At 41.3% G+C, this 27758-nt stretch overlaps 1 protein-coding gene across 3 annotated transcripts; it reads right to left on the reverse strand.

Moving 5' to 3' along the window:
- Positions 1 to 509: 509 nt before the first annotated feature.
- On the reverse strand, positions 510 to 27669 carry fkbp1b (FKBP prolyl isomerase 1B). Of its 3 annotated transcripts, XM_014205706.3 has the most exons (4): positions 27250 to 27669; positions 26423 to 26470; positions 1948 to 2060; positions 510 to 1800 (listed from the first exon to the last, which is right to left on the reverse strand). In XM_014205706.3, exons 1-4 carry the CDS (start codon positions 27284 to 27286, stop codon positions 1672 to 1674), a joined length of 327 nt encoding a protein of 108 aa, XP_014061181.1. In that variant the 5' UTR covers positions 27287 to 27669; the 3' UTR covers positions 510 to 1671. The 3 variants fall into 3 exon arrangements, with proteins under 3 accessions (XP_014061181.1, XP_082833105.1, XP_045576935.1); XM_082976979.1 differs by lacking the exons at positions 26423 to 26470; positions 27250 to 27669 and adding an exon at positions 25630 to 25744; XM_045720979.2 differs by lacking the exons at positions 26423 to 26470; positions 27250 to 27669 and adding an exon at positions 12458 to 12638.
- Between the last annotated feature and the right edge of the window lie 89 nt (positions 27670 to 27758).

Consider the following 27758-nt stretch of genomic DNA (forward strand, 5'->3'; position numbering starts at 1 on the left):
AGTAGCCAAGTCCGTTGAATGAGAGAAAGCCAACTGAAAACTGTATTGAAGTGAGAAGCACCAGATAAACTATTTTAAATCTTTTAAGGTTTCAAACTCCCTTCATTCTTCTCACCATACCCTATCCAGGTCCCAAGGTTTAAGAGGGAAAACAACACTACTAGACCATGTGTGGTTTCACTACATGCTGCTAGTACAAAACCATGCTATTTTTTTTCATTGTACTACCATGGTTCATTTTGGTACCATGGTAGCTAGTACAATGAAAAAAAGATTATGTTTGTTTGGTCACTACCATAGCAGGAAAACACCATGGTCCTGGTGCAAATACCATGGTATTTTCCTGCCATGGTAGTGACCAAAAAAACATGATAGTACCGTGGTTGTTTTTTCATTGTACATTTTTGTAAGGGGAAGCTCTCAAGAACTTGAACACACACGCGTGCACGCACACACACACAAACACACACACACACACACACAACTCAAGTTCACAGATTTTCAATAAACAAAGTTCTCACCGTTTTTATTAAGACTTGATCGATTAAACAGTCATAGTATCCAAACTATCCATGGGTTGTAAGAGTAGTACTGTACAGTGCATTTGTGTTCCTGATGTCCTTCATTTAGTCATATTTGTGGTATGCTTGCAGTAAATGTTTGATGGATACAAAATGTACTAAACACAGAAACATCCGTTATCATTATGCAGGGTTTTTCATGACCATGTGAGCTAACCAGAAACAACACCAGGCCCTAGTTGTAGTGTTACCAGGGTGTAATCATTAGTCCAAAAAGTTTTGCAACTAAAACGAGAGTTTATAATGGACAAAGTTAGCTAGGCACTTCCCGTTTCGTTCCGTTTGCCTCCATTTAAGAAACGTTTTGCAACAGAATTGGTGTAATGAATACACTGCTGGTGTTACCTGCTCAGGTGTCATGGTCAAGGAAAACTACTAACCTTTAAAGCTTTCAGCAGGACAGACCTTTATCAAAAGTGGCAATGCAGAGAGTGGTTGGTAATGCCTAGTCCGGATACGATAGAGTTCTACAACTGCCGTTCTGGAGAGCTACTGGAGTGTGCAGGCGTTTGATCCAGACCAGTACTAACACACCTTCAATCTGCATTAGTACTGGGCTGGAACAAAAGCCTAGCCACACCCAGTAGCTCTCCAGGACCGGAGTTAAGGAATCTTGAGATACAGAGTATCTGTACTTTTACACCTTGTTTTGTGCTTTGGAATACAGTAAGGCAGTGACATTCCATTGCAATATATTACGGCCTTCATCAGATGGTTCTACTATGTTTTTTTGTCATACAGATTCAATAAAATGTACAACCTAAAAAAGAAGAAGGAAAAAGCAATGCTCATGGACATACATTAAGACAGAGGAGGCCAAACTATGGTATCATGAGTGTGTAAAAAGTCTAAAAATCAGTTTAGCCTTCAGGCAGCATCCATCTACAATGATACTAAGTTGACAACAAAGCAGTAGATTCTTAAGTATTGAGTAGTTGAAGATGCAACAAAAATCTAAGGATCAGAGGGGGTTGGTTGCTCGGGGTTGGTTGCTCGATGGTGTGGGGCAATGTTACCCACTCAACAGGGAGGTAGTGAGTGACCTTTTAGGCCACATTTGACCTTTCACCCCTGACCCGAGAGGGGTCACTCACTCCAGCTTGAGGAGCTCAACGTCAAAGATGAGGGTGGCATTAGGGGGGATGACCCCGGGGTGACCGGTGACTCCATAAGCCATGTCAGGCGTACAGGTGATCTTCGCCCGCTGACCCACACTCATCTGGGGCAGAGAGGGCAGGAGGAGAGGTCGGGAGGGAGACAACAGAGGAATTGTCAATGCTTGCGTATCATATGTTGCAATATTATCATAAAATATCATGAGTGCAGATGCAGTCGCATTACTTAACGTAAGAAAATGCAGTCTAACCTGTGCGATTCCTTCCTCCCAGCCCTTGATGACTTCCTGTCGCCCGATCTTGAACTTGAAGGGCTTGTTTCTGTCTCGAGAAGAGTCAAACTTCTTTCCATTTTGCAGCATACCTGGTAGAGAGATATCACACAAACACTGTTAAGTCAATGATCTTCCTAGGTTCAGGTAGGCGTTTGAAAGTTTCTTATTTTCATGTGTTCTGCTTTATATGAGTACTACTGTGTACACGTAAGTGTGCTTGTAGGTATTTATTAGGATCCCCATTAGCCGCTGCAAAAGCATCAGCTACTCTTCCTGGGGTCCACATGAAACATGACATAATACATAGTAGGAAACATTATTAGTCAAGGACTGAAATACATACATTTAAAATGTTACATAGCCTACATATCAGTACATACTGTACACACAATATCTAGGTCTAATACATAGTACAGTGCAAATTACAATACAATATATATAAAATGACTGTGTCTCTTCACAGTCCCTTTAGTGCACAAAGGTGTTCTTGTATCTGTTTTTTTAAACTGGTTTTATTGCTAGCTTGAGTTACCTGGGGTGGTAGAGTTCCAAATAGACTTTATTTAATACTGTGTGCCTTTCCCAGCCACTGTTCTGGACCTGGGGACTGTGAAGAGACCACTGGTTGCATGTCTTTGTTGTACCGATGAGTGTCCGAACTGTGTGCCAACTGCTTTACCAGACAGTTCGGTACCTTCAACATATCAACACCTCACACAAAGACCAATAGTGATGCAGTCAATCTCTCCTCAACTTTGAGCCAGAAGAGACTGACATGCATGTTATTGACACTTTCCCTCCATGTACATCTAAGTGTGATATGTGCTGCTTTGTTCTGGACCAACTGCAATTTACCTACAGTACCAGTCAAAAGTTTGGACACACCTACTCATTCAAGGGTTTTTCTTTATTTTTACTATTTTCTACATTGTAGAATAATAGTGAAGACATCAAAACTATGAAATAACAAAAAAGTGTTAAACAAATCAAAATATATTTTAGATTTTAGATTCTTCAAAGTAGCCACCCTTTGCCTTGATGACAGCTTTGCACACTCTTGGCATTCTCTCAACCAGCTTCATGAGGTAGTCACCTGGAATGCATTCCATTAACAGGTGTGCCTTGTTAAACATGAACTTGTGGAATTTCTTTCCTTCTTAATGCGTTTGAGACAATCAGTTGTGTTGTGACAAGGTAGGGGTGGTATACAGAATATAGCCCTATTTGGTAAAATACCAAGCCCATATTATGGCAAGAACAGCTCAAATAAGCAAAGAGAAACGACAGTCCATCATTACTTTAAGACATGAAGGTCAGTCAATGCAAAACATTTCAAGATCTTTGTGCTGTTGCAAAAACCATTGAGCGCTATGATGAAACTGACTCTCATGAGGACCACCACAGGAAAGGAAGACACAGACTTATCTGCTGCAGAGGATAAGTTCATTACCAGCCTCAGAAATTGCAGCCAAAATAAATGCTTCACAGAGTTCAAGTAACAGACACATCTGTTCAGAGGAGACTGTGTGAATCAGGTCTTCATGGTCAAATTGCTGCAAAGAAACCACTTCTAAAGGACACCAATAAGAAGAAGAGACTTGCTTGGGCCAAGAAAGACAAGCAATGGACATTAGACCGGTGGAAATCTGTCCTTTGGTCTGATGAGTCCAAATTTGGGGTTTTTGGTTCCAACCGCCGTGTCTTTGTGAGACGCAGAGTAGGTGAACGGATGATCTCCGCATGTGTGGTTCCACCGTGAAGCATGGAGGAGGTGGTGTGGGGGTGCTTTGCTGGTGACATTGTCGTGATTTATTTAGAATTCAAGGCAAACTTAACCAGCATGGATACCACAGCATTCTGCAGCGATAAGCCATCCCATCTGGTTTGAACTTAGTGGGACTATCATTTGTTTTTCAACAGGACAATGACCCAAAACACAGCAAATGCTGTCTGGCTGGGGGATACTCCTTTCTCACATACAAAACCTAACCTTGTGACCCATTCCAGACGTCTGTTGTTTGTCATGAACATTCAGGAGGATGTTCTTTGCTATAAAGAGCTGTAACCCCAATCTGCTCGTTGGGCTCTCAGCGATTACCGATGGGTGGTCGTTGACCAGCTCCATTATTGCAATTGTTAAATCGATAATAAAGATTGATTGTTTGAAGAAATAACAAAGTCTCTCTCACTTGGTTAGAATTTACACCACAGGGCACACTGTCTTCTAGGATTCATTTAAGATGTGGCAAATAGGAGTCACAGTGTATTACGCTACCAACCTCAGCAATTTACCATCCAGGTTGTCGGTACCAGGTGGTTTGTCCTTATTTCTAGATAGTAACAATTTTTTCACCTCTTCCACGCCCACGTTGTGGATCTCAAAACTACATTGCTTGTCTTTCATTATTTGGTCCATTATGCATGAATATGTAGGCTCAGTATTTGTTGTATGCATGTCCTACCTAAGTTTGCTAATCTTGTCAACAAGAAAGTTATTAAAGTGGTTAGCAATATCGAAGGGTTTTGTTATGAACAAGCCATCTGCCTCAATGAAAGGTGGAGCTTTCTTGCCTAAAATTTCATTTAAAGTACTCCAGAGCTTTTTACTATCAGTTTTTACATCATTTATCTTTGTTCCATAGTATAGTTTATTATTGTTTAGTTTACTAATATGATTTCTCAATTTACTGTATGTCTGCCAGTCTGCTGTGTTGTCAGACTTATCTGCTATTCCCTTTGCCTCATCCCTCTCAGCCATACAGTTTTTCAATTCATCATCTATCCATGGGATTTGGCAGTTCTAACAGTCAGTTTGTTGATGGGAGTATGCCTATCAGTAACAACAAGAAGCAGTTTCATAAATTCTACAAGTGCAGTGTCCAGATGTTCCTCATTACACACATCAGACCAACACATATATTTCACATCTTCCACATAGGAATCATTGAAAATCCTCTTGTATGATCATAATATCCAGTCTTCGGAACTTAGTTTTTTGTAGATATGGCTATTATACACTGCTCAAAAAAATAAAGGGAACACTTAAACAACACAATGTAACTCCAAGTCAATCACACTTCTGTGAAATCAAACTGTCCACTTAGGAAGCAACACTGATTGACAATACATTTCACATGCTGTTGTGCAAATGGAATAGACAACAGGTGGAAATTATAGGCAATTAGCAAGACACCCCCAATAAAGGAGTGGTTCTGCAGGTGGGGACCACAGACCACTTCTCAGTTCCTATCCTTCCTGGCTGATGTTTTGGTCACTTTTCAATGCTGGCGGTGCTTTCACTCTAGTGGTAGCATGAGACGAGTCTACAACCCACACAAGTGGCTCAGGTAGTGCAGCTCATCCAGGATGGCACATCAATGCGAGCTGTGGCAAGAAGGTTTGCTGTGTCTGTCAGCGTAGTGTCCAGAGCATGGAGGCGCTACCAGGAGACAGGCCAGTACATCAGGAGACGTGGAGGAGGCCGTAGGAGGGCAACAACCCAGCAGCAGGACCGCTACCTCCGCCTTTGTGCAAGGAGGAGCAGGAGAAGCACTGCCAGAGCCCTGCAAAATGACCTCCAGCAGGCCACAAATGTGCATGTGTCTGCTCAAACGGTCAGAAACAGACTCCATGAGGGTGGTATGAGGGCCCGACGTCCACAGGTGGGGGTTGTGCTTACAGCCCAACACCGTGCAGGGCGTTTGGCATTTGCCAGAGAACACCAAGATTGGCAAATTCGCCACTGGCGCCCTGTGCTCTTCACAGATGAAAGCAGGTTCACACTGAGCACGTGACAGACGTGACAGAGTCCGGAGACGCCGTGGAGAACGTTCTGCTGCCTGCAACATCCTCCAGCATGACCGGTTTGGCGGTGGGTCAGTCATGGTGTGGAGTGGCATTTCTTTGGGGGGCCGCACAGCCCTCCATGTGCTCGCCAGAGGTAGCCTGACTGCCATTAGGTACTGAGATGAGATCCTCAGACCCCTTGTGAGACCATATGCTGGTGCGGTTGGCCCTGGGTTCCTCCTAATGCAAGACAATGCTAGACCTCATGTGGCTGGAGTGTGTCAGCAGTTCCTGCAAGAGGAAGGCATTGATGCTATGGACTGGCCCGCCCGTTCCCCAGACCTGAATCCAATTGAGCACATCTGGGACATCATGTCTCGCTCCATCCACCAACGCCACGTTGCACCACAGACTGTCCAGGAGTTGGCGGATGCTTTAGTCCAGGTCTGGGAGGAGATCCCTCAGGAGACCACCCGCCACCTCATCAGGAGCATGCCCAGGCATTGTAGGGAGGTCATACAGGCACGTGGAGGCCACACTACTGAGCCTCATTTTGACTTGTTTTAAGGACATTACATCAAAGTTGGATCAGCCTGTAGTGTGGTTTTCCACTTTAATTTTGAGTGACTCCAAATCCAGACCTCCATGGGTTGATAAATTGGATTTCCATTGATTATTTTTGTGTGATTTTGTTGTCAGCACATTCAACTATGTAAAGAAAAAAGTATTTATTAAGATTATTTCTTTCATTCAGATCTAGGATGTGTTGTTTAAGTGTTCCCTTTATTTTTTTGAGCAGTATATTAGGATCACTACATCCGATGGGTGTGGATACTGCTTTAGAGCAGATTTCTGCAATATTAGTAAAGATGTGATCAATACAAGTGGATGATTTAGTTCCTGTTCTGTTTGTAAATATGCTGGTAGGTTGACTGATTACTTGAACCAGTCTTTTTGAGTGGGCAGATGGATGACAACCAGTCAATATTTAGGTCACCCAGAAAATATACCTCTCTGTTGATATCACATACATCTTCCAACATTTCACACACATAGTCCAAATACTGACTTTTAGCACTTGGTGGTCTATAGCAACTTCCTACGAGAATAGGCTTTAGGTGAGGCACATCAACCTGTAGCCATATTACTTCCACATCATCTGACATGAGATCCTCTCTCAGCTTAACAGGAATATGACTCTGGACATACATGGCAACACCTCCGCCATTTGCATTTCTATCTTTCCTATATATTCTATAACCATGTATAGCTACTACTGAGTCATCAAATTAATGATCAATGTGTGTTTCAGAGATGGACAGACTATGATTGTTTTCTGATGTTAATAAATTGTCAATTTCATGAACCTGGTTTCTCAGGCTACATATGTTAATATGGGCCATTTTTTGTCCTTTTCTGGGTTACTTGTTTGTTTTTAGTGCTATTCTGAGAGGCTGATCCGAGGTAGACATGTCAGTGACATTTACATTTGAGTCAATAGTACTGAGTGGGCTGCCCACAGTGGGCTTCTTCCTAAGGCAGACAGTTTCAGTGCAAACAGTGGAATAAAATTCTATGTGCATATGATTATTGCAGACAATACCCTCAGAGCTAACAGTTAAATGAACATGTCCTCTGTTGCTTATTTATTATGACAGAGAGGACTGGAGCGCTACCAAATCCAGACCTTCAGTCTCTTAAACGGTTTGCTATGTTGATGGAGATAATCCTGTAGCATCATTTGAACACAAAGCAAGGCCTACACAAGCATATTTTCCACACAAAGATCAGTTACATTCAAGTCATTCAAACAATTCCCCTAAAAACAAACTAAAACAAAACAGAGCACTGTTTTACACGGGGTCGGGCAATCCTTCACCTCAGCAGCAAGGAACTGTCTGGAATGCCTAGGAATCATAGCATTCCAAATTCCAACATCAAAGGCAGATTCTGATAATACAGGGCTGGCACAAAAACAAGAGCAATTCCACTGGGTTTCATTATCCAGATCGTGGGCTCATTTCAATTTTCTAAATCAGCAAAGGGAATTTGAAATAGGAGGCAGTGGCCTGATTCTTTCTGTAGACTATTTCTGATGGTTAACTAGGCCATGTCTAGCCTGCATCTAGAACACAGGGGAAACAGACAGATACAGGACAGGCAGAGAGATTCAGTAGTGGCACGACAATGAATGTGCCCATGAACATCTGTCCGTTCAGGCATGCTAACAACATTAGGCCCATTAAACACTTCCACCAGAGGCACTGAGACAGAGACACTGGAGAAAATACTTAATAATTTACCTTTCACAGGCTTGGGTAGAATACTGAGACAAAATCCTAATAATATTTTTTTGAATGTACAGTATCAGTCAAAAGTTTGGACACACCTACTAATTGAAGGGTTTTTCTTTATTTTTACTATTTTCTACATTGTAGAATAATAGTGAAGACATCAAAACTATGAAATAACACATGAAATCATGTAGTAACCAAAAAAGTGTTAACAAATCTAAATATATTTTATATTTGAGATTCTTCAAAGTAGCCACCCTTTGCCTTGATGACAGCTTTGCACACACTTGGCATTCACTCAACCAGCTTCATGAGGTAACCTGGAAAGCATTTCAATTAAGTAATAATGCCCTCGAAGCAGGTGTTTGGAGGATATATTGGCACGGGTGTTATTAGTCAAACCGTGCCAATATATCCTCCAAACACCGGCTTCGGGGGCATTATCACTTTTATACAACGGGTTACCAACATATTCAAATAATGATTGACATATTTTCATTAAAAATGTTATTTTGATGAACGTATTTATACTATTTCATCCTTCCACAACATATAGTCCCGAAAAAAATCTAGGGTTGCTACCCAACCCGGCTGGTCGTTCGTACTATTGGTTCAATTGCCAGAGATGCGATCCAGTCGTTCAGTCTTTTTGTTCTGTATCTATGGACGCGACCCAGTTGTTCATTCTAAATGTTCTATTGCCATACTGGCTGGCAACGTTATTGTCCCTTGCATGCTAGCTAGCCAACTACGGCTAACTTAGTCACGTCAAACAGAATATCAACAGTAGCTGCATTTGTTTAAGCTGTTTTCTCGTGACATTTATTTGGATACCTCCATAACAATGAACTAATGAGGCACGATTTTACCTGGCATAGAAAATGTGCTCTCTTGTTAGGACACTGTTGTTCAGAGGAGCTAGCCAACAACACAGCTAACACAATAACTTCAAACTGAAGCTGGAAAGACTGCAAACTAGCTGCACTTCGTTTCGTTTTAACTTTTTTCAATTGACATTTATTTTTTATATATCCATAAAAATGATGCCAGCTAATTCATGATTTCGACTGGCTGAGAAACGCTGCCTGCATGCCTCTCACTCTCATCCCGACCCCTACATGTTCATTACTATGAGACAATTGGAGATCGAATTTGAACATTGAAAATGTCGGATCTCCGTTGTTGAAAACGAAATGTTAGTCTAAAAGAATTGTGACAATGTATTGATGCTTTTTATTGTGTAGATCAAGTTTATAACTTCCCTGCCTGGGCTGATGAGACAGTGGATTGCGCAGTCAGATGGAACAGAGAAAATAGGAATTTTAACGTCATAGATTTAGCCGGTGGTAACTTGTGGAATAGACATCGACTGGAATGAGCTTTTAACAAATCAGGATTCAGGATTAGACCCACCCGTTGTATAATTAACAGGTGTGCCTCGTTAAAAGTTAATTTGTGGAATTTCTTTCCTTAATGCGTTTGAGCCAATCAGTTGTGTTGTGTCAAGTTAGGGGTGGGATACAGAAGATAGCCCTATTTGGTAAAAGACCAAGTCCATATTATGGCAAGAACAGCTCAAATAAGAAAAGAGAAACGACAGTCCCTCATTACTTTAAGACATGGTCAGTCAATCTGGAAAATTTCAAGAACTTTTAACGTTTCTTCAAGTGCAGTCGTAAAAACCATCAAGTGCTATGATGAAACTGGCTCTCATGAGGACCGCCACACGAAAGGAAGACCCAGAGTTACATCTGCTGAAGAGGATAAGTTCATTAGAGTTAACTGCACCACAGCTTGCAGCCCAAATAAAAGGTTCACAGAGTTCAAGTAACAGACATCTCAACATTAACTGTTCAGAGACTGTGAATCAGGTCTTCATGGTCGAATTGCTGCAAAGAAACCACTACTAAAGGACACCAATAATAAGAAGAGACTTGCCTGGGCCAAGAAACACAAGCAATGGACATTAGACAGGTGGAAATCTGTCGTTTGGTCTGATGAGTCCAAATGTAAGATTTTTGGTTCTGCTGTGTTTTTGTGAGACGCAGAGTAGGTGAACGGATGATCTCCGCATGTGTGGTTCCCATCATGAAGCATGGAGGAGGAGGTGTGATGGTGTGGGGGTGCTTTGCTGGTGACACTATCTGTGATTTATTTAGAATTCAAGGCACACCTAACCAGCATGGATACCAAAGCATTCTGCAGCGATACGCCATCCCATCTGGTTTGCGCTTAGTAGGACTATCATTTGTTTTTCAACACAGGACAATGACCCAAAACACACCTCCAGGCTGTGTATGGGCTATTTGACCAAGAAGGAGAGTGATGGAGTGCTACATCAGATGACCTGGCCTCCACAATCACCTGACCTCAACCCAATTGAGATGGTTTGGGATGAATTGGACCACAGAGTGAAGGAAAAGCAACCAACATGTGCTCAGCATATGTGGGAACTGCTTCAAGACTGTTGGAGAAGCAATCCTCATGAAGCTGGTTGAGAGAATGCCAAGAGTTTGCAAAGCTGTCATCAAGGCAAAGGGTGGCTACTTTGAAGAATCTCAAATATAAAATATATTTCGATTTTCTTTTGGTTACTACATGATTCCATATGTGTTATTTCATAGTTTATGTCTTTACTATTATTCTACAATGTAGAAAATATTAAAAATAAAGAAAAATCCTTGAGTAGGTGTGTCCAAACTTTTGATTGGTACTATATATTTAGCCTGGCAAAAATCTGACCATTAGCAAATACAGTAACGATAAATATAGGTGATTTCCTTGCGTAAATGGAAGAAATGTTGATGTCAACATGAAGAAGACATATGGGACTATAATACCCCTATAGAATACTACACTGGACTGTTCCAGAAACAGCCATTGTTGACCAATCCAACACCCTCACCTCACCTGACCCACAGTCAGTGGTGTAAAGTAACTAAGTAAAAATACTTTGAAATACTACTGTATTTTTTTTGGGGGGGGGGTTATCTGGGCCCGGTTGCATAAAACACCTTAAGTACATTTTTCCCTCATCTTTTCCCTTAAAGTTTCCTTAACTTTAAGTCAGTTGCACTAAACATTTTAAGGTGAATTCCCCCCTTAAATTAGGTGAAAAGGTTAAGGGTGCCCATGAGATCCCTTAACTGCTTCATTCAGTATGGATATCAATGTAAACAGCATTTGTTTTCATATGCTTTGGTTACAAAAGGGAAACAACAACCAGTTAGCTAGCTACTTAGCTAAACAATGGAAGGTGCACAATCTATGGCTACAAAGCTAGGTGGCTAGTTAGCTATTGCTACTCTGTAAGTTAGCTTGACGTACTAGAAAGTAATATAAACAAGTTGAGAAAAAAGTAACTACAAGAAACATGGTTTATTATCTTCTGAAGCAATTTGGTTATCCTTCCTTGATTATCGAAGTTATATTTTACCATCTCACAAATTGAAAGTGATCTCTTTGAGGAGATTTTTAGTCAGTGATTCAGTCTGTCTCCATGGTAACCGGATAATCTTTCTGCCATACATGCCTTCAAACTACCATAAAACCCCTTAAGTATGCCCATACTAAGGAAATATTTGAGTGGCTCTATGCAACACCCTTAAAAAACTGCCTTGGGCAAGGGAAAATTATTCCTTAAGGTAAACCCTTAAGGGAAACACTTAAGATGTTTTATGCAACCAGACCCTGTACTTTAGCATTTATATTTTTGACTACTTTTACTCCACTACATTCCTAAAGAGAAGATGTACTTTTTACTCCCATACAATTACCCTGTCACCCAAAAGTATTCGTTACATTTCCAATGCTTAGCAGGACAGGAAAATTGTCCAATTCACGCACTTATTAAAATAATACATCATCCCTACTGCCTCTGATCTGGCGGACTCACTAAACACAAATGCTTCGTTTGTAAATGTCTGAGTGTTGGAGTGTGCCCCTGGCTATCCGTAAAAAAAAAAAACATAAATTGTGCTATATGGTTTGCTTAATGGTTTACTTAATATAAAGGAATTTGTAAGGATTTATATAATTAACTTTTACATTTGATACGTAGGTATATTTATATTTAAAACTAGACACTGACTTGTACTCAAGTAATATTTTACTGCATGACTTTTCCTTTTACTTCAGTCATTTTCTATTGAGGTATCTTTACTTTTACTCAAGTATGGCAATTGGGTACTTTTTCCTCCATTGCCCACGGTATCAACACCCTCACCTGCACAAAAACATGGCAGTTCAGCATCTCAATCTGAGGAACTTGTCACATCTCGTAAGATGTGCGTAAGCATTGTTTCCAAGTTGTATTAAAATAACCAATGATTTATTTATACCACCACAGTAGACAGACATAACATCAGCGTAAATAGTTGGCAATAAAACTATCCTAGCATGCTAACCTCGATCAGGCAGGGGACGGTTCACCCAGAGATGTGAGTCTTGTACAGTAACTGGCTGCTTCTCCTCTTTCATTCCCCCCTAAACTTTGTAGGACCGCAGGCTTCCAGGAATCCCTGTCGCCCAGATATCAGTCTGCCTGCCTGCCTGCCTGCAGGGCCACTGGGCGGGAGTCCAAGCCTGGAGTCGACGGGTCCGAAGACCACAGGGTGATTACCATCTGTTAATACTGTATCTCCCCTGGCTAGACTGAAGTTATAGGCACAGTAAAGTGCTCCAGAAGACGGAAACATTATGACTCATATTTCAAATAAAAACCACAGTGAAACCGAGCTAGGATGTTTATTTCGAATACAATATGGGTAATATTTTTTTTAATTTTCTCCCAAGCAGGAATTATATGGCCAGTTACACAGTAAAGTGATCCTCAGTATGACATGATTAAGACCCATTTGTTGAATGGGTAAACAGTCGGATGTGTTTAAAAACAACTTAGCCTATGTCTATCAGGCACTACAGTGCATTCGGAAGCTATTCAGACCCCTTGACTTTTTGACACATTTTGTTATTATGTTACAGCCTAAATCAGATTAAATCGTTTTCTCTCCTCATCAATCTACACAATACCCCATAATGACAAAGCAAAAACATGTTTTTAGAAATGTTTGCAAATTTAGTAAAAAATAAAAACCAGAAATATCACATTTGCATAAGTGTTCAGACCCTTTACTCAGTACCTTTGGCAGCGATTACAGCCTTGAGTCTTGTTGGGTATGATGCTACAAGCTTGGCACATCTGTATTTGGGGAGTTTCTCCCATTCTCCTCTGCAGATCCTCTCAAGCTCTGTCAGGTTGGATGGGAGTGTCGCTGCACAGCTATAGTATTTTCTCTCCAGAGATGTTAGCTCGGGTTCAAGTCCAGGCTTTAGCTGGGCCACTCAAGGATATTCAGAGACTTGTCCCGAAGCCACTCCTGCATTGCCTTGACTGTGTGTTTAGGGTCGTTGTCCAGTTTAAAAGTGAACCTTCGCCCCAGTTTGAGGTCCTGAGTGCTCCGGAGCATGTTTTCAACAAGGATCTCTGTACTTTGCTCCATTTATCTTTCCCTTGATCCTGACTATACTCTCAGTCCCTGCCGCTGAAACACATCCCCACAACATGATGCTGCCACCACCATGCTTCACTGTAGGGATGGTGTTAGGTTTCCTCCAGACGTGACGCTTGGCATTCAGGCCAAAGAGTTCAATCTTGGTTTCATCAGACCAGAGAATCTTGTTTCTCATGGTCTGAGAGTCTTTAGGTGCCTTTTTTGCAAACTCCAAGCGGGCTGTCATGTGCCTTTTACTGAGGAGTGGCTTCCGTCTGGCCACTCTACCATAAAGGCCTGATTGGTGGAGTGCTGCAGAGATGGTTATCCTTCTGGAAGGTTCTCCCATCTCCACAGAGGAACTCTGGAGTTCTGTCAGAGTGACCATCGGGTTCTTAGTCACCTCCCTGACTAAAGCCCTTCTCCCCCGATTGCTCAGTTTGGCCGGGCGGCCAGCTCTAGGAAGAGTCTTGGTGGTTCCAAACTTCTTCCATTTAAGAAAGATGGAGGCCACTGTGTTCTTGGGGACCTTCAAGGCTGCAGACATTTTTTTGGCACCCTTCCCCAGATCTGTGCCTCAACACAATGCTGTCTCGGGGTTCTACGGACAATTCCTTCTACCTCATGGCCTGGTTTTTGCTCTGACATGCACTGTCAACTGTGGGACCTTATATAGACAGGTGTGTGCCTTTCCAAATCATGTTCAATCAATTGAATTTACCACAGGTGGACTCCAATCAAGTTGAAGAAACATCAAGGATGATCAATGGAAACAGGATGCACCTGAGCTCAATTTCAAGTCTCATAGCAAAGGGTCTGAATACTCATGTAAATAAGGTGTGTTTTTTATTTTTAATATATTTGCAAACATTTCTCAAAACCTGTTTTTTCGCTTTGTCATTATAGGGTATTGCGTGTAGATTGATGAGGATTTTTTAAATCCATTTCAGAATAAAGCTGTAACGTAGCAACATTTGGAAAAAGTCAGGGGGTCTGAATACTTTCCGAAGGCACTGTATATTTAGGCACCTTGGAAATTAAAGGCCATTCTAACTGAAAAAGTCTACATGCTATTCCAAGTCTGCTTGAGTTGTGGCCGTTCCAAACTAGCTTTGAGAAAATAAAGCTGGTCCATTTCTCTTCCTGCAGTAGAGACCCAGACCCTTAACTACTGTATCAGTCTGTGAGTAACTGAATACAAAATGCAGTGAGGCCACCCTATCTTGGTTGAGTCAGGGTGGGGTTGAATGAAAATAAAACGGGATCCTTCCTTTCCTGTTCCTGCAGCCCAGTCCTAGACCCTCTTAGATATCAGGCAGGCAATGGGTAAATAGACAGTGTAGAAAGCATAACAAACTGGCCCTTAATCCCAGGTTCTCTGCTTGGGTTGGGTGTGAAAATACCAAGGGAAGACCCATGTGTGTCCAAAATGGCACCCTATACGCCCATATAGTGCACTATACTTTCGGCCTTTAGGGCTCTGGCTAAATGTAGTGCACTATATAGAGTATAGGGTGCCATTTCAGATTTTGCCCCCAGACCCTCCTGAGTAGTATGAGCTGTCTTTCTGGACAGGCCATTCAGGCCAGCTAGGCTATTTTTACGCCGTTTACTGTATCTGTGTCTACACGTGACACACACACATACGCCAGCACACACACACACGGCCCCTCGTCCACCAGGGCCCAGAGATGTAAGGAGATATCACACATACGTGATTTGTCTGCAGCATGCTCTTATAGACATGTTGACACATCACGGGACTGTGAACACGTGTCAACGAGAAATATCTGTTCTTGCTTCGTCGTTCATATATCAGTAGGATCTTTGGCACTGGAATTGGTGTTTCACCTAATGAGACAGCTCAGATATAGCCCTGCATCTTTAATGTTGTGGTGTAAGCAACATGTTTCAGTCCTGCTGCTATACTGTAGTGCAACAGATGTAGGATCTTAATTTGATCATCCTGTTGCCGGAAAATTTTCCTACAGTGCAGGAAATGTAAAACATGTAGTGTATTTGAGGTTTGTATCAACCCCTACTAAAATGTCCATTAATTATAGTCCACATAATAATTCACATTTCCTGTTTCTGCAGGATTATTTTCCTACTGTAGCAAACTGCCTCAAATTAAGATCCTACATCTGTAATTAGCGCAATCTCTGCTGCTCTTATCCTACTCCATAGCACCTTGGTCTCAATAGGCCTAATCTCTGCAGTTGCGCTTAGTAAGTGGTTTTAGCTACTTTGATTAAGTTAGCTACACTACAGTACTGTAGGGGGGTTTAGTTGAACCTAAACAGAACGTTATTTGGTCAGATGATTGTTTACGTAGTCTGTCCATAAGAGATTACGTAGACTGGCCATGAGAGATTACGTAGTCTGGCCATGATTGTTTATGTGGTCTGTCCATAAGAGAATACGTAGTCTGACCATAAGCGACTATGTAGTCTGGCCATAAGAGATTACGTAGTCTGGCCATGAGAATACGTAGTCTGGTCATGAGAGATTACGTAGTCTGACCACAAGAGATTACGTAGTCTGACCACAAGAGATTACGTAGTCTGACCACAAGAGATTACGTAGTCTGGCCATGATTGTTTATGTGGTCTGTCCATAAGAGATTACGTAGTCTGGCCATAAAATATTACGTAGTCTGGCCATGAGAGATTATGTAGTCTGGCCATGAGAGATTACATAGTCTATCCATAAGAGATTACGAAGTCTGGCCATGAGAGATTACATAGTCTGGCCATGAGAGATTACAGTCTGTCCATAAGAGATTACATAGTCTATCCATAAGAGATTACATAGTCTGGCCATGAGAGATCCGTATAGTATTGAAAATAATTATATACAAAACTTTTAAAAAGTGTGAGGAAAAAGTGAAGGTGTTGAGAGGAAGGCTGCTATCTGTGAGCTACATTTAACCATACTGCATGCACTATGGTTCCCACACTAATCACTATGCTGTTCCATCTCCCAGTCTGGAGCACAATCCCAACTCCTGCTAGAGACTACTCCCCTTCATCTTTCCATCTTTCATTAAGGCCAGAGGTGTGTGTGTGTGTGTGTGGGGGTGTGTGTGTGGGTTACTTCAAATCTAAATAAAAAAATCTGTGTGGCTCCTGATGGATATACTGTAACATGGCCTGCTGCCCACTACTCCAATACTGCCTGCCTGCCAGACCTGTCACCCTGCCTGGTCCTACTACCACACACGTCCACAGCAGTACGGTTCTTCGGCTGTCCCCATAGGAGAACCCTTTTTGGTTCCATGTAGAACCCTCTGTGGACATTGTTCTACATAGAACCCAAAGAGTTCTACCTGGAACCTAAAAGGGTTCTTCAAAAGGTTTTCCTATGGGGACAGCTGAAGAACCCTTCTAGGTTCTAGATAGCACCTTTTTATCTAAGTGTTGGCCTACTGCATGGCTAGGAAAGAATTTAAGCTGAGAGTTTCAAATCTTTCAAATAACTGCTGTTTGGGGATTGACCATCCAAGTGCCTACATCATCACGTTTCACTGGAGGAGGTCCAAGAAAACCGGAACAGCACCATATAGAGGTGACTTCACGCCTGTGGAACCCACAGAACCCTGGTGCTTACGCTGCTCCTAACTGTCACCAGAGAAAGAGAGTGACACCCACAATTCTCTCTGCAGTCATTCTCAGAACCTATAGGGTCAAACGCCATCAGAGGAGAGTGGAGAGGACCCATAGGCAAGAGATTGCATGTAAGAGAGGAAAGAGTGAGTCAGAGATGGGCATCAGGAAGCGGTCTGACACTGCCCCATAGTGACATCTAGGCTAATTCAGGATACAATACTATCTTAAGCAGAACCCATTGCTCCGTGAGGTCACCATGTGCCTGTGTGTGTGTTGCATAAGGAAGTGGTGAAAGTGAAGTTAAAAATAAGACCAGAGATACTGCTGGGACTGGGAGACACAGCACAGTGTGTATGGATGTTTTAAGGTTGTGTTAGTATACCAGTAGATGTGAAGATATTGATCATGAGAATCCGTCTGTTTGTGTTTCTTTGTCTTTGTGTTCTGTTCCTTTGTATCTGTTGTCTGAAGTTATTGGGAATGAGAGTCCATTTGTTGTTATTGTTTGTGTTGTGTTTTATTTCTTATTGGCTGTTGTTATGGTTGACAAAATACAACAACGACAGTAAACAGATGCAGCATGAATAGCATCAGGATTTCAATTACCAAAACCATTTACATGTGACGTGACGTGATCACCTTTGGGCCAGACATCAAATTCTGTGAGTTGGAACGTCACTTTGCAGTGTGCCACGTGATGGATTTTAGTATACTCAGCTCAAATCAATAATGCACTAATTCAGTGAAGGTTTTTATCTCTTTGGTCTAACGAAGCACATGTTAACTAATCTCCTTCCAGAGTGGGTTTGACACAAAAGGTTCATTCTTCAACATGGTTGGCATTAACAGCTGAGCTGAAAAGAGGGGGGGGGGCAGAAAGAATGCAGATTTAGCATTCGTGTTACGGTAATAGGGTCAACTTCCCTACACACATCAACACAGCAGCACCGCAGGCCTTAATATAGAGTACTACAGGAGACTAGGCCTGAGCACAGCCATATCTATATCTCTTTCTCCCTCTCGGTCCGTCTATCTCCCTCTCAATGATCTGCAAAAAAACTCAACTCAGAGAAGGAACAGGGCCAGTAACCTATGTCTATTACTACCAGTAGAATACCACTCTCGCCTTCTGGGCTACAATATACCAAACAGCAATCAATCACTCGACATAAAGACAAAGTGTTGAGCTTTAAATGTATTACCACCAATGCTCCCGGGACTGCCGTGCAGAAGAAATATCAGCCCGCGCAGACAAGCACGAGATTGAACTTCTCTCAACTTCCTTGTTTTCCCATTTAGTTAACACTATCAAAGTTTCCCTTTACTGTTGGATTTCCCAATGTTAGCCACTTTCAATGCAACATACCGAAACAAAACTAACTATGCAAGACATTAGTGTGCAAAACTAACTAACTGTTTTGAGATGAAAGTGAGAGCTGCATGTAGCCACCTATGCACGTGTTCATATTCTTTGCTGGTAAGTGAGTTAATAGCCCAGTTATAGATCATCTCTAGTCAAAAATGTGAGAGTGGTTGCTTCCTACAAGAGCACAAAACGTGTGCATTTCTAGCCATCTTTGAAAAGCAAGTCAGGTAAAGAGCATTTTGTCTGTCTTAAAGCGCCAGTGATGTATTTTGAGACTAGCTTGAGTAAGCTAACTTCATAAGTTGTTTCTTGCATCAAACAACACATTTTAAGTCACCTCCTTGTCTGAATAGGTTAATGCCAAGCCCTGCATATTTTTTCCACAAGTCTCACGGAATTTAGGCCTACATTGAACACCACACATTGGCTGCTACTGTAGGTTGAATGATAGAACAGCTATTTCCATGTGAAAATGTTATGGGATGCATTTTCTCCATTGTTTTTAATGGTAGGCCACTCTGGTAGACCTACATTATGATCAAATAGCTACAGTAGACTACTTGGCCATAACTGTAACTTAAAGCAGGTACAGCCTCGGTGTTCACAGTAAATGCGCACAAAAGTTGAACAGAATTTTCACAACGTTCAAGTTTGCGCTCAGCAGACTTGACATTTGCTCAGTGTCGAAAATATTTTGAAAGAACATTGATCACCACCAAACATTAAAGGTGTATTAAACTTCACTTCAAAGAAGACATAAACTGGCGCACATACACCCACACTACTTCACAATTCTTAATATTAGCCTATCAAGTCATTTTTGAATCACCCAGGTTTGGTAGCCAATGCTGTTGGATGGACTTTCTGGCCATCAGAATGGTTGTTCATGCAGTGTTTACAATGTATCACTGTTCAAACATTCTCATAAAACATCTGCGGCAATAAATGAGTTGGGTACAGGGATAGACAATTTTCACATGCAAATCTGATTGGACACAGTGTTTTGATTATTGAAATATCAGCCTCAATTTAACTTCAGAGTTGCTTTTTTTCTGCGGGTTAATTGGGGGCATTTCCGGGGACAACTCTAGCCAGGGACAGGTCAGCAAATTCGGAGACTGTCCCCGAAATCGGGGACGTCTGGTTACCTCAACACACACGCCATTAGGGCTGTCCCCGACAAAAGAAAAATCTTAGTCGCCCAACAGTCATCTGTTCTTTCGAGCAATCGAATGGTCGAAATGTTAAAACCTGTAATTTTCCATATAGACACATCTTATGTCTTTTAATCAAATCAACTATATGCACTGAGCTTGTCTGATGCTTTAAGCGAACTGTTTGATGAAATTATTAAGACACACAAATGACTAGAGGGAGTCCGACCGCAATTGATTTGATTGTGCCGGGCCGGGCTCAGACTTGCTGCGCTGTGTAAAAAAGAAAATGACAGCGAGTGACTGTTTGACTAGCACCAGTTGTCTCCCTCTCCTCCCTGCTGCAGCGACCACCACAGAACATCAACAGTGTTTATCGCGCTGTCCGTGTTGCGGAAGCAGCAACATAATTACAGCCATTTCTGATAAAGGTTTTGTTACCAAAATCCCTAATTTGTTAAGAAAAACATTCCCTATTCCCTCAACCCTTACTCTCTTTACGTGACGCATGCATCGCATGCACGTGACCAATAGGACCTATGGCATATCATAACCATAAATTGGTTAAAATAAACTCTGAACACTGAAACACATGTGACAGCAAAATGGATGCAGAGGATGTGACAAATAAACTCGAAGCGGGAGAATGTTCACTGCTTGCTCAGAAGGTAAAGGGGAAGTCAGATGTTTGGAATACATTTGACTAGTTGTGGAAAATAGCCTAATGGAGATCAAGGGGAAAAAAGGTAAGGAGCAAGAGCTGCGTTCATATTATGTGTGACAAACAGGTGCAGTTAGATTACAATATCATTTTTCTGACCATTTGGAACAATGTAATCAACACTAAATATATTAAAAGCATACCAGAGTGTCTGTTGTAATGTTTTTAAAAAATTGTTAAGCCTTTATTACAGCAAAGACCAAAAACAGTGCCAAAATGGAACGGTTTATTTATTGTTCATGCTAATTATTCAAGGGTCAATTTGTCATTTATTTTTTAACTAAAATGCTTCATTGCATTTCAAATCATGAATGACTCATATGCTATGTGATCACATGAATGAATGAATGATTGATTGATTGATACAGTAGACTATATAAGTATTGAAATAGAGGCCTAAGTAAGTTACGGTATCAAGACTAAACAGGATGCACTTTTAGGCATACAGCTCGATGGTATTTATACAAGGCTGCTATAGGCTACTAAGCCTACTAATGTTAATGACGTTATTTATTATTAAAATGATGATCATAATAATAATAATAAGATCATGAAAAAGGAGGGATATTATTATAAATATTATTTTGCTGACAATTTGGAACAGTGTAAGCAACATGAAATAAATGATAAGTAATACCAGAGAAAAAAAGTAAAGCTTTTATTACATCATAGCAAAGATTAAAGACAGCCGAATTTGTTTTTCCAAAATGTTGTGTTGTGTGACGCTTGGTGTTCACGGAATCAGTAGGCTATTAAACAAACACTCATACAGGCAACACAAGCAGAATCTGTCTTATTTATGTAGATATACAGTACCAGTCAAAAGTTTGGACACACCTACTCATTCAAGGGTTTTTCTTAATTTTTTTTTACTATTTTCTACATTTTAGAATAATAGTGAAGACATCAAAACTATGAAATAACACATAAGGAATCATGTAGTAAGCAAAAAAGTGTTAAACAAATCAAAATATATTTTTGATTTTAGATTCTTCAAAGTAGCCACCCTTTGCCTTGATGACAGCTTTGCACACTCTTGACATTCTCTCAACCAGCTTCATGAGGTAGTCACCTGGAATCCATTTCAATTAACAAGTGTGCCTCGTTAAAAGTTAATTTGTGGAATTTCTTTCCTTCTTAACTTCTTGGGGCTATGTGGGACGCTAGCGTGCCACCCGTGGTGCACCCTATCAACAGCAGGTGCATTTCAAGAGCGGCAAATTTGAAACCAAATAAATGTCAAAATTCAAATTTTTCAAACATACAACTATCTTACACCCTTTGAAAGATAAACATCTCCTTAATCTAACCACGTTGTCCGATTTCAAAAAGGTTTTACGGCGAAAGCATAAAGTTAGATTATGTTAGGAGAGTACACTGACAATAGCTGTGTGTAATGTTTTGTCAATTCAAAGACGGGCGTCACCAAACCATAAAACCAGCTAAAATGATGCACTAACCTTTTACAATCTCCATCAGATGACACTCCTAGGACATTATGTTAGACAATGCATGCATTTTTAGTTCTATCAAGTTCATATTTATATCCAAAAACAGCGTTTTACTATGGCATTGATGTTGAGGAAATCGTTTCCCTCCAATAACCGGCAGTCAAGTCAGCACCACAAATTAAATAATTAAAATTAGAAAACATTGGTAAAATATTATATTGTCATTTAAAGAATTATAGATTTACATCTCTTGAACGCAATCAACTTGCCAGATTTAAAAATAACCTTACTGGGAAATCACACTTTGCAATAATCTGAGCACTGCGCCCAGAAAAATATGCTTTGCTATACAGACAAACGGCCATGTTGGAGAGATCTAAAATCGAAAATACTATGTAAATAATCCATTACCTTTGATTCTCTTCATCAGATGTCACTTCCAGGAATCCCAGGTCCATAACGAATGTAGTTTTGTTCAAAAAAGCTCATCATTTATATCCAAAAAGCTCCGTGTTGTTAGCACATGATCTAAGCCAGCCGGACTTCTCGTCATGAACGAGGGGAAAAAATATATTTACGTTCGTTCAAACATGTCAAACGTTGTATAGCATAAATCATTAGTGCCTTTTTTAACCAGAACATGAATAATATTCAAGGTGGACGAATGCATTCTCTTTTATAACGTATTGGAACGAGGGTACCCAACATGAACTCGCGCGCCAGAGTCTAATCGGCCATCACCGTTCCATGGCTCTTGTTCGGTCAGATCTCACAGTAAAAGACTCAAAACACTTTGTAAAGGCTGGTGACATCTAGTGGAAGCAATAGGAAGTGCCAAAACATTAATCAACCCCTGTGTGTTTCAATGTCATAGGCATAAAGGTAATTCAACACATCAGGTATCCACTTCCTGTCAGAAAATGTCTCAGGGTTTTGCCTGCCAAATGAGTTCTGTTATACTCACAGACACCATTCAAACAGTTTTAGAAACTTTAGGGTGTTTTCTATCCATATATAATAAGTATATGCATATTCTAGTTACTGGGTAGGATTAGTAACCAGATGAAATCAGATGAAATCGGATACGTTTTTTTATCCAGCCGTGAAAATACTGCCCCCTAGCCCCAACAGGTTAACCTCTCACGTCACCCCGCTCCTCCGCTCTCTCCACTGGCTTCCAGTTGAAGCTCGCATCCGCTACAAGACCATGGTGATTGCCTACGGAGCTGTGAAGGGAACGGCACCTCCATACCTTCAGGCTCTGATCAGGCCCTACACCCAAACAAGGGCACTGCGTTCATCCACCACTGGCCTGCTGGCCACCCTACCTCTGAGGAAGCACAGTTCCCGCTCAGCCCAGTCAAAACTGTTCGCTGCTCTGGCACCCCAATGGTGGAACAAGCTCCCTCACGACGCCAGGACAGCGGAGTCAATCACCACCTTCCGGAGACACCTGAAACCCCACCTCTTTAAGGAATACCTAGGATAGGATAAAGTAATCCTTCTAACCCCCCCCCCCCCTTAAAAGATTTAGATGCACTATTGTAAAGTGGTTGTTCCACTGGATATCATAAGGTGAATGCACCATTTTGTAAGTCGCTCTGGATAAGAGCGTCTGCTAAATGACTTAAATGTAAATGTAAATGTAATGAAACTTTTGTAATAGTAAATCGGAGTTTGATCAGGGCTAAACTTGGTCGGTGTCTAAATGGCTAGCTGTGATGGCTGGGCTTACTGAGAATATTGCAAAATGTGCTTTCACCGAAAAGCTATTTTAAAATCGGACATATCGAGTGCATAGAGGAGTTCTGTATCTATAATTCTTAAAATAATTGTTATGTTTTTTGTGAACGTTTATCGTGAGTAATTTAGTAAATTCACCGGATGTTTGCGGGGGGTATGCTAGTTCTGAACGTCACATGCTAATGTAAAAAGCTGGTTTTTGATATAAATATGAACTTGATTGAACAAAACATGCATGCATTGTATAACATAATGTCCTAGGGTTGTCATCTGATGAAGATCATCAAAGGTTAGTGCTGCATTTAGCTGTGGTTTTGTTTTTTGTGACATTATATGCTAGCTTGAAAAATGGGTGTCTGATTATTTCTGGCTTGGTACTCTGCTGACATAATCTAATGTTTTGCTTTCGCTGTAAAGCCTTTTTGAAATCGGACAGTGTGGTTAGATAAAGGAGAGTCTTGTCTTTAAAATGCTGTGAAATAGTCATATGTTTGAAAAATTGAAGTTTTTGTATTTTTGAGGAATTTGTAATTCGCGCCACGCCTATCATTGGATATTGGAGCAGGTGTTCCGCTAGCGGAACGTCTAGATGTAAGAGGTTAATGCGTTTGAGCCCATCAGCTGTGTTGTGACAAGGTAGGTGTGGTACACAGAAGATAGCCCTATTTGGTATAAGACCAAGTACATATTATGGCAAGAACAGCTCAAATAAGCAAAGAGAAACGACAGTCCATCATTACTTTAAGACATGAAGGTCAGTCAATCCGGAAAATGTCAAGAACTTTGAACGTTTCTTTAAGTGCAGTCGCAAAAACCATCAAGCGCTATGATGAAACTGGCTCTCATGAGGACCGCCACAGGAAAGGAAGACCCAGAGTTACCTCTGCTGAAGAGGATAAGTTGTTTAGAGTTAACTGCACCTCAGATTGCAGCACAAATAAACACTTCAGGGTTCAAGTAACAGACATCTCAACATCAACTGTTCAGAGGAGACTGCATGAATAAGGCCTTCATGGTCGATTTGCTGCAAAGAAACCACTACTAAAGGACACCAATAAGAAGAAGAGAATTGCTTGGGCCAAGAAACACGAGCAATGGACAATAGACAGGTGGAAAACTGTCTTTTGGTCTGATGAGTCCAAATTTTAGATTTTTTGTTCCAACGGCCTTGTCTTTGTGCAACGCAGAGTAGGTGAACGGATGATCTCCACATGTGTGGTTCCCACCGTGAAGCATGGAGGAGGAGGTGTGATGGTGTGGGGGTGCTTTGCTGGTGACACTGTCAGTGATTTATTTAGAATTCAAAGAACACTTAACCAGCATGGCTACCAAAGCATTCTGCGATACGCCATCCCATCTGGTTTGCGCTTAGTGGGACTATAATTAGTTTTTCAACAGGACAATAATGACCCAACATACCTCCAGGCTGTGTAATGTCTATTTGACCAAGAAGTAGAGTGACGGAGTGCTGCATCAGATGACCTGGGCCTCCATAATCACCCGACCTCAACCCAATTGAGATGGTTTGGGATGAGTTGGACAAGTGCTCCGCATATGTGGGAACTCCTTCAAGACTGTTGGAAAAGCATTCCATGTGAGGCTGGTTGAGAGAATGCCAAGAGTTTGCAAAGCTGTCATCAAGGCAAAGGGTGGCTACTTTGAAGAATCTCAAATATAAAATATATTTTGATTTGTTTAACACTTTTTTGGTTACTACACGATTCCATATGTGTTATTTCATAGTTTTGATGTCTTCACTATTATTCTACAATGTAGAAAATAGTAAAAATAAAGAAAAACCCTTGAATGAGTAGGTATGTCCAAACCTTTGACTGGTACTGTATACGGATCATTTATAAAGCCAGGCACATTTAACAGTTAGGCTAATGATTATAGACCTAATTAAGTTAATTAATTCTCTTAGACAATTAAGGCAAGGGCTGTTGTCTTGTGACCGAACTCTGCTGCTAACTCTGTTACATTGTTCTCAACACCAATATACTGTTAACTTTGCTCAAAATATTTTTTTCTTTTTATATTTACCCCTTTTCTCCCCAATTTTGTGGTATCCAATCGCTGCAAATCCCGTACGGAGAGTCGAAGGTCGAGAGCTGTGCGTCCTCCGAAACACAACCCAGCCAGGTCGCACTGCTTCATGAAACAATGCCCGCTTAACCCGGAAGCCAGCCGCACCAATGTGTCGGAGGAAACACCATACAGCTGGTGACCGTGTCAGCGTGCCTTAGACCACCGCGCCAATCGGGAGGCCAACTTTGCTATTATGCACATCGCAACATGGTCTAAGAAAAAGCACCGCACTGATGTTTCAGAGCCGCGTACCGAGACCGCTATTAAAAGCAGGAGAAAGCGCATTTGTTATAAAATAATATTATTTTGATTAGTGTTGCACCATTGTCCTTAATCATATACAACTTCAGTAACACATGCTTTAGACTGATGGACTGTGCCATCCCCACGGCCTCCACAATGGATTAGTCTACTCAGACAGGAGCGAATAGGACAGGTGTCTCGTACACCATGATTATTATTTATTTTTTTGCTACTGCTCAAGTAAAGAAATCTAGATCGACCAACAGCCTAACGACCAAACAATCGACCAGTTAACTAAATGTGGTCAGCCCTACACGCCATATACACGTTATAAACATGTAGTACACGTGTAATCACCAAGACGGAATGTTCACATTTACTTTCTCTTTCCTGTCTGTCTAACCTGGATGTCTGAGAGATGACCCCCAGGCAGAGAATGACCCACCTAGTGAAAAACAAAACAATAATTTCCAGACCAGATGCTCTTTTGTCACACACTCTTTACCTGTGTAATGAACAACACACGTCTGGCCCTTCTTTGGGAAAGTCCTTGCTGTTGAAAAGAAAACACACAATATTTAGTCAAATGTATTATGTGTGTGTGTGTGTGTGTGTGTGTGTGTGTGTGTGTGTGTGTGTGTGTGTGTGTGTGTGTGTGTCATACACTGTAATAATAGGATGTGCCCTTATCATGACTGACAGGCACTCTTTATGAAATGTTGTTACTTCAAATCATTGGAAGTAACAATATCGTATTCCTTTTACTATCAACATACTGACAGGCGTAATATCGAAATAATACTTCAAGTCAGTGTTAATACAGATAAAAGCAGCAATCCCAATAGAAGGAGCTGGTCATAGAAGAAGGCTGGCATTAATGCCGAGAGTTCTAGAACGATATGTGAGAGGGTCATGGATCCAGCCTTTGTCAAATTAACCCTAACTATATGTCTTACTTTACCCTACTTCTCCTAACCAGCTACGTTAATTATCCTAACCTGCTGCGTAAATTCTTCTAACCTGCTACGAAAAGTAAAGTCGGACGTTAATTTGACAAAAAAACTGGATCAGTCCATGCCGTGACCGTGTGAGACCGAGGAACATGTATGGGGCTTGAAAAATAAATGTAGCCCACGTTGTGGAGTATGTAATAAACATGCAGCAAAATCATTTGCACTGGCTGTGAATCCGTTAAACGTTCCCACGGCGTCATGATAATAATAACACATCATCTCCCACAATTTCGTAATGGCTAGCAAGCTAAATAAATACGCTAAATAAATAAACAAACGCAGCAGATAACAATCCAAAATCAAATGTAGCAAAACTTACCATCTCCTGGGGATATTATTTCGATTTCCACACCCATTATAATAAAAAGCGATGGTGGTTGCTAAAGCATAAAATAAAGCAGGTTTAGTGTCTAGTCTATGTCGGTGGTTAAAAGGTGCATGCAAGCTCCAGCAATGCCGACCACTGATCGAGTACTCTATCAAGTCTGAGAAATGCAGGATTATGGCCGTGTTCGATAGGATCAACCGTTACGTATCATGGGTAAATTGTGACTGACTGACTGCTCTACAAATAATAATGAGTAGTTATTTATGATGCAAGGTGATTTGTAGATCAGTCAGTCGGCAGTCGCTTGCAATGTCGAACAAGCCCTGTAGTACAAGAATGTGAAAAAACCTTCGCATGAGATACCCAACCTCGACACAAATCTCATCCTCTGTCTCAGTTTAGGGAGACCCAAAATGTACAGCGCCTAAGCAGGGAACAGAGCTGTGACTGAGCTCTGACCTGGCACTGACCGTGGACAAGAAGGCCCCCAAGTGGTCAAC

The sequence above is a fragment of the Salmo salar genome, chromosome 06, assembly GCF_965601325.2.
Source record: "Salmo salar chromosome 06, fSalSal1, whole genome shotgun sequence".
NCBI classification, from domain to species: Eukaryota; Metazoa; Chordata; class Actinopteri; order Salmoniformes; family Salmonidae; genus Salmo; species Salmo salar.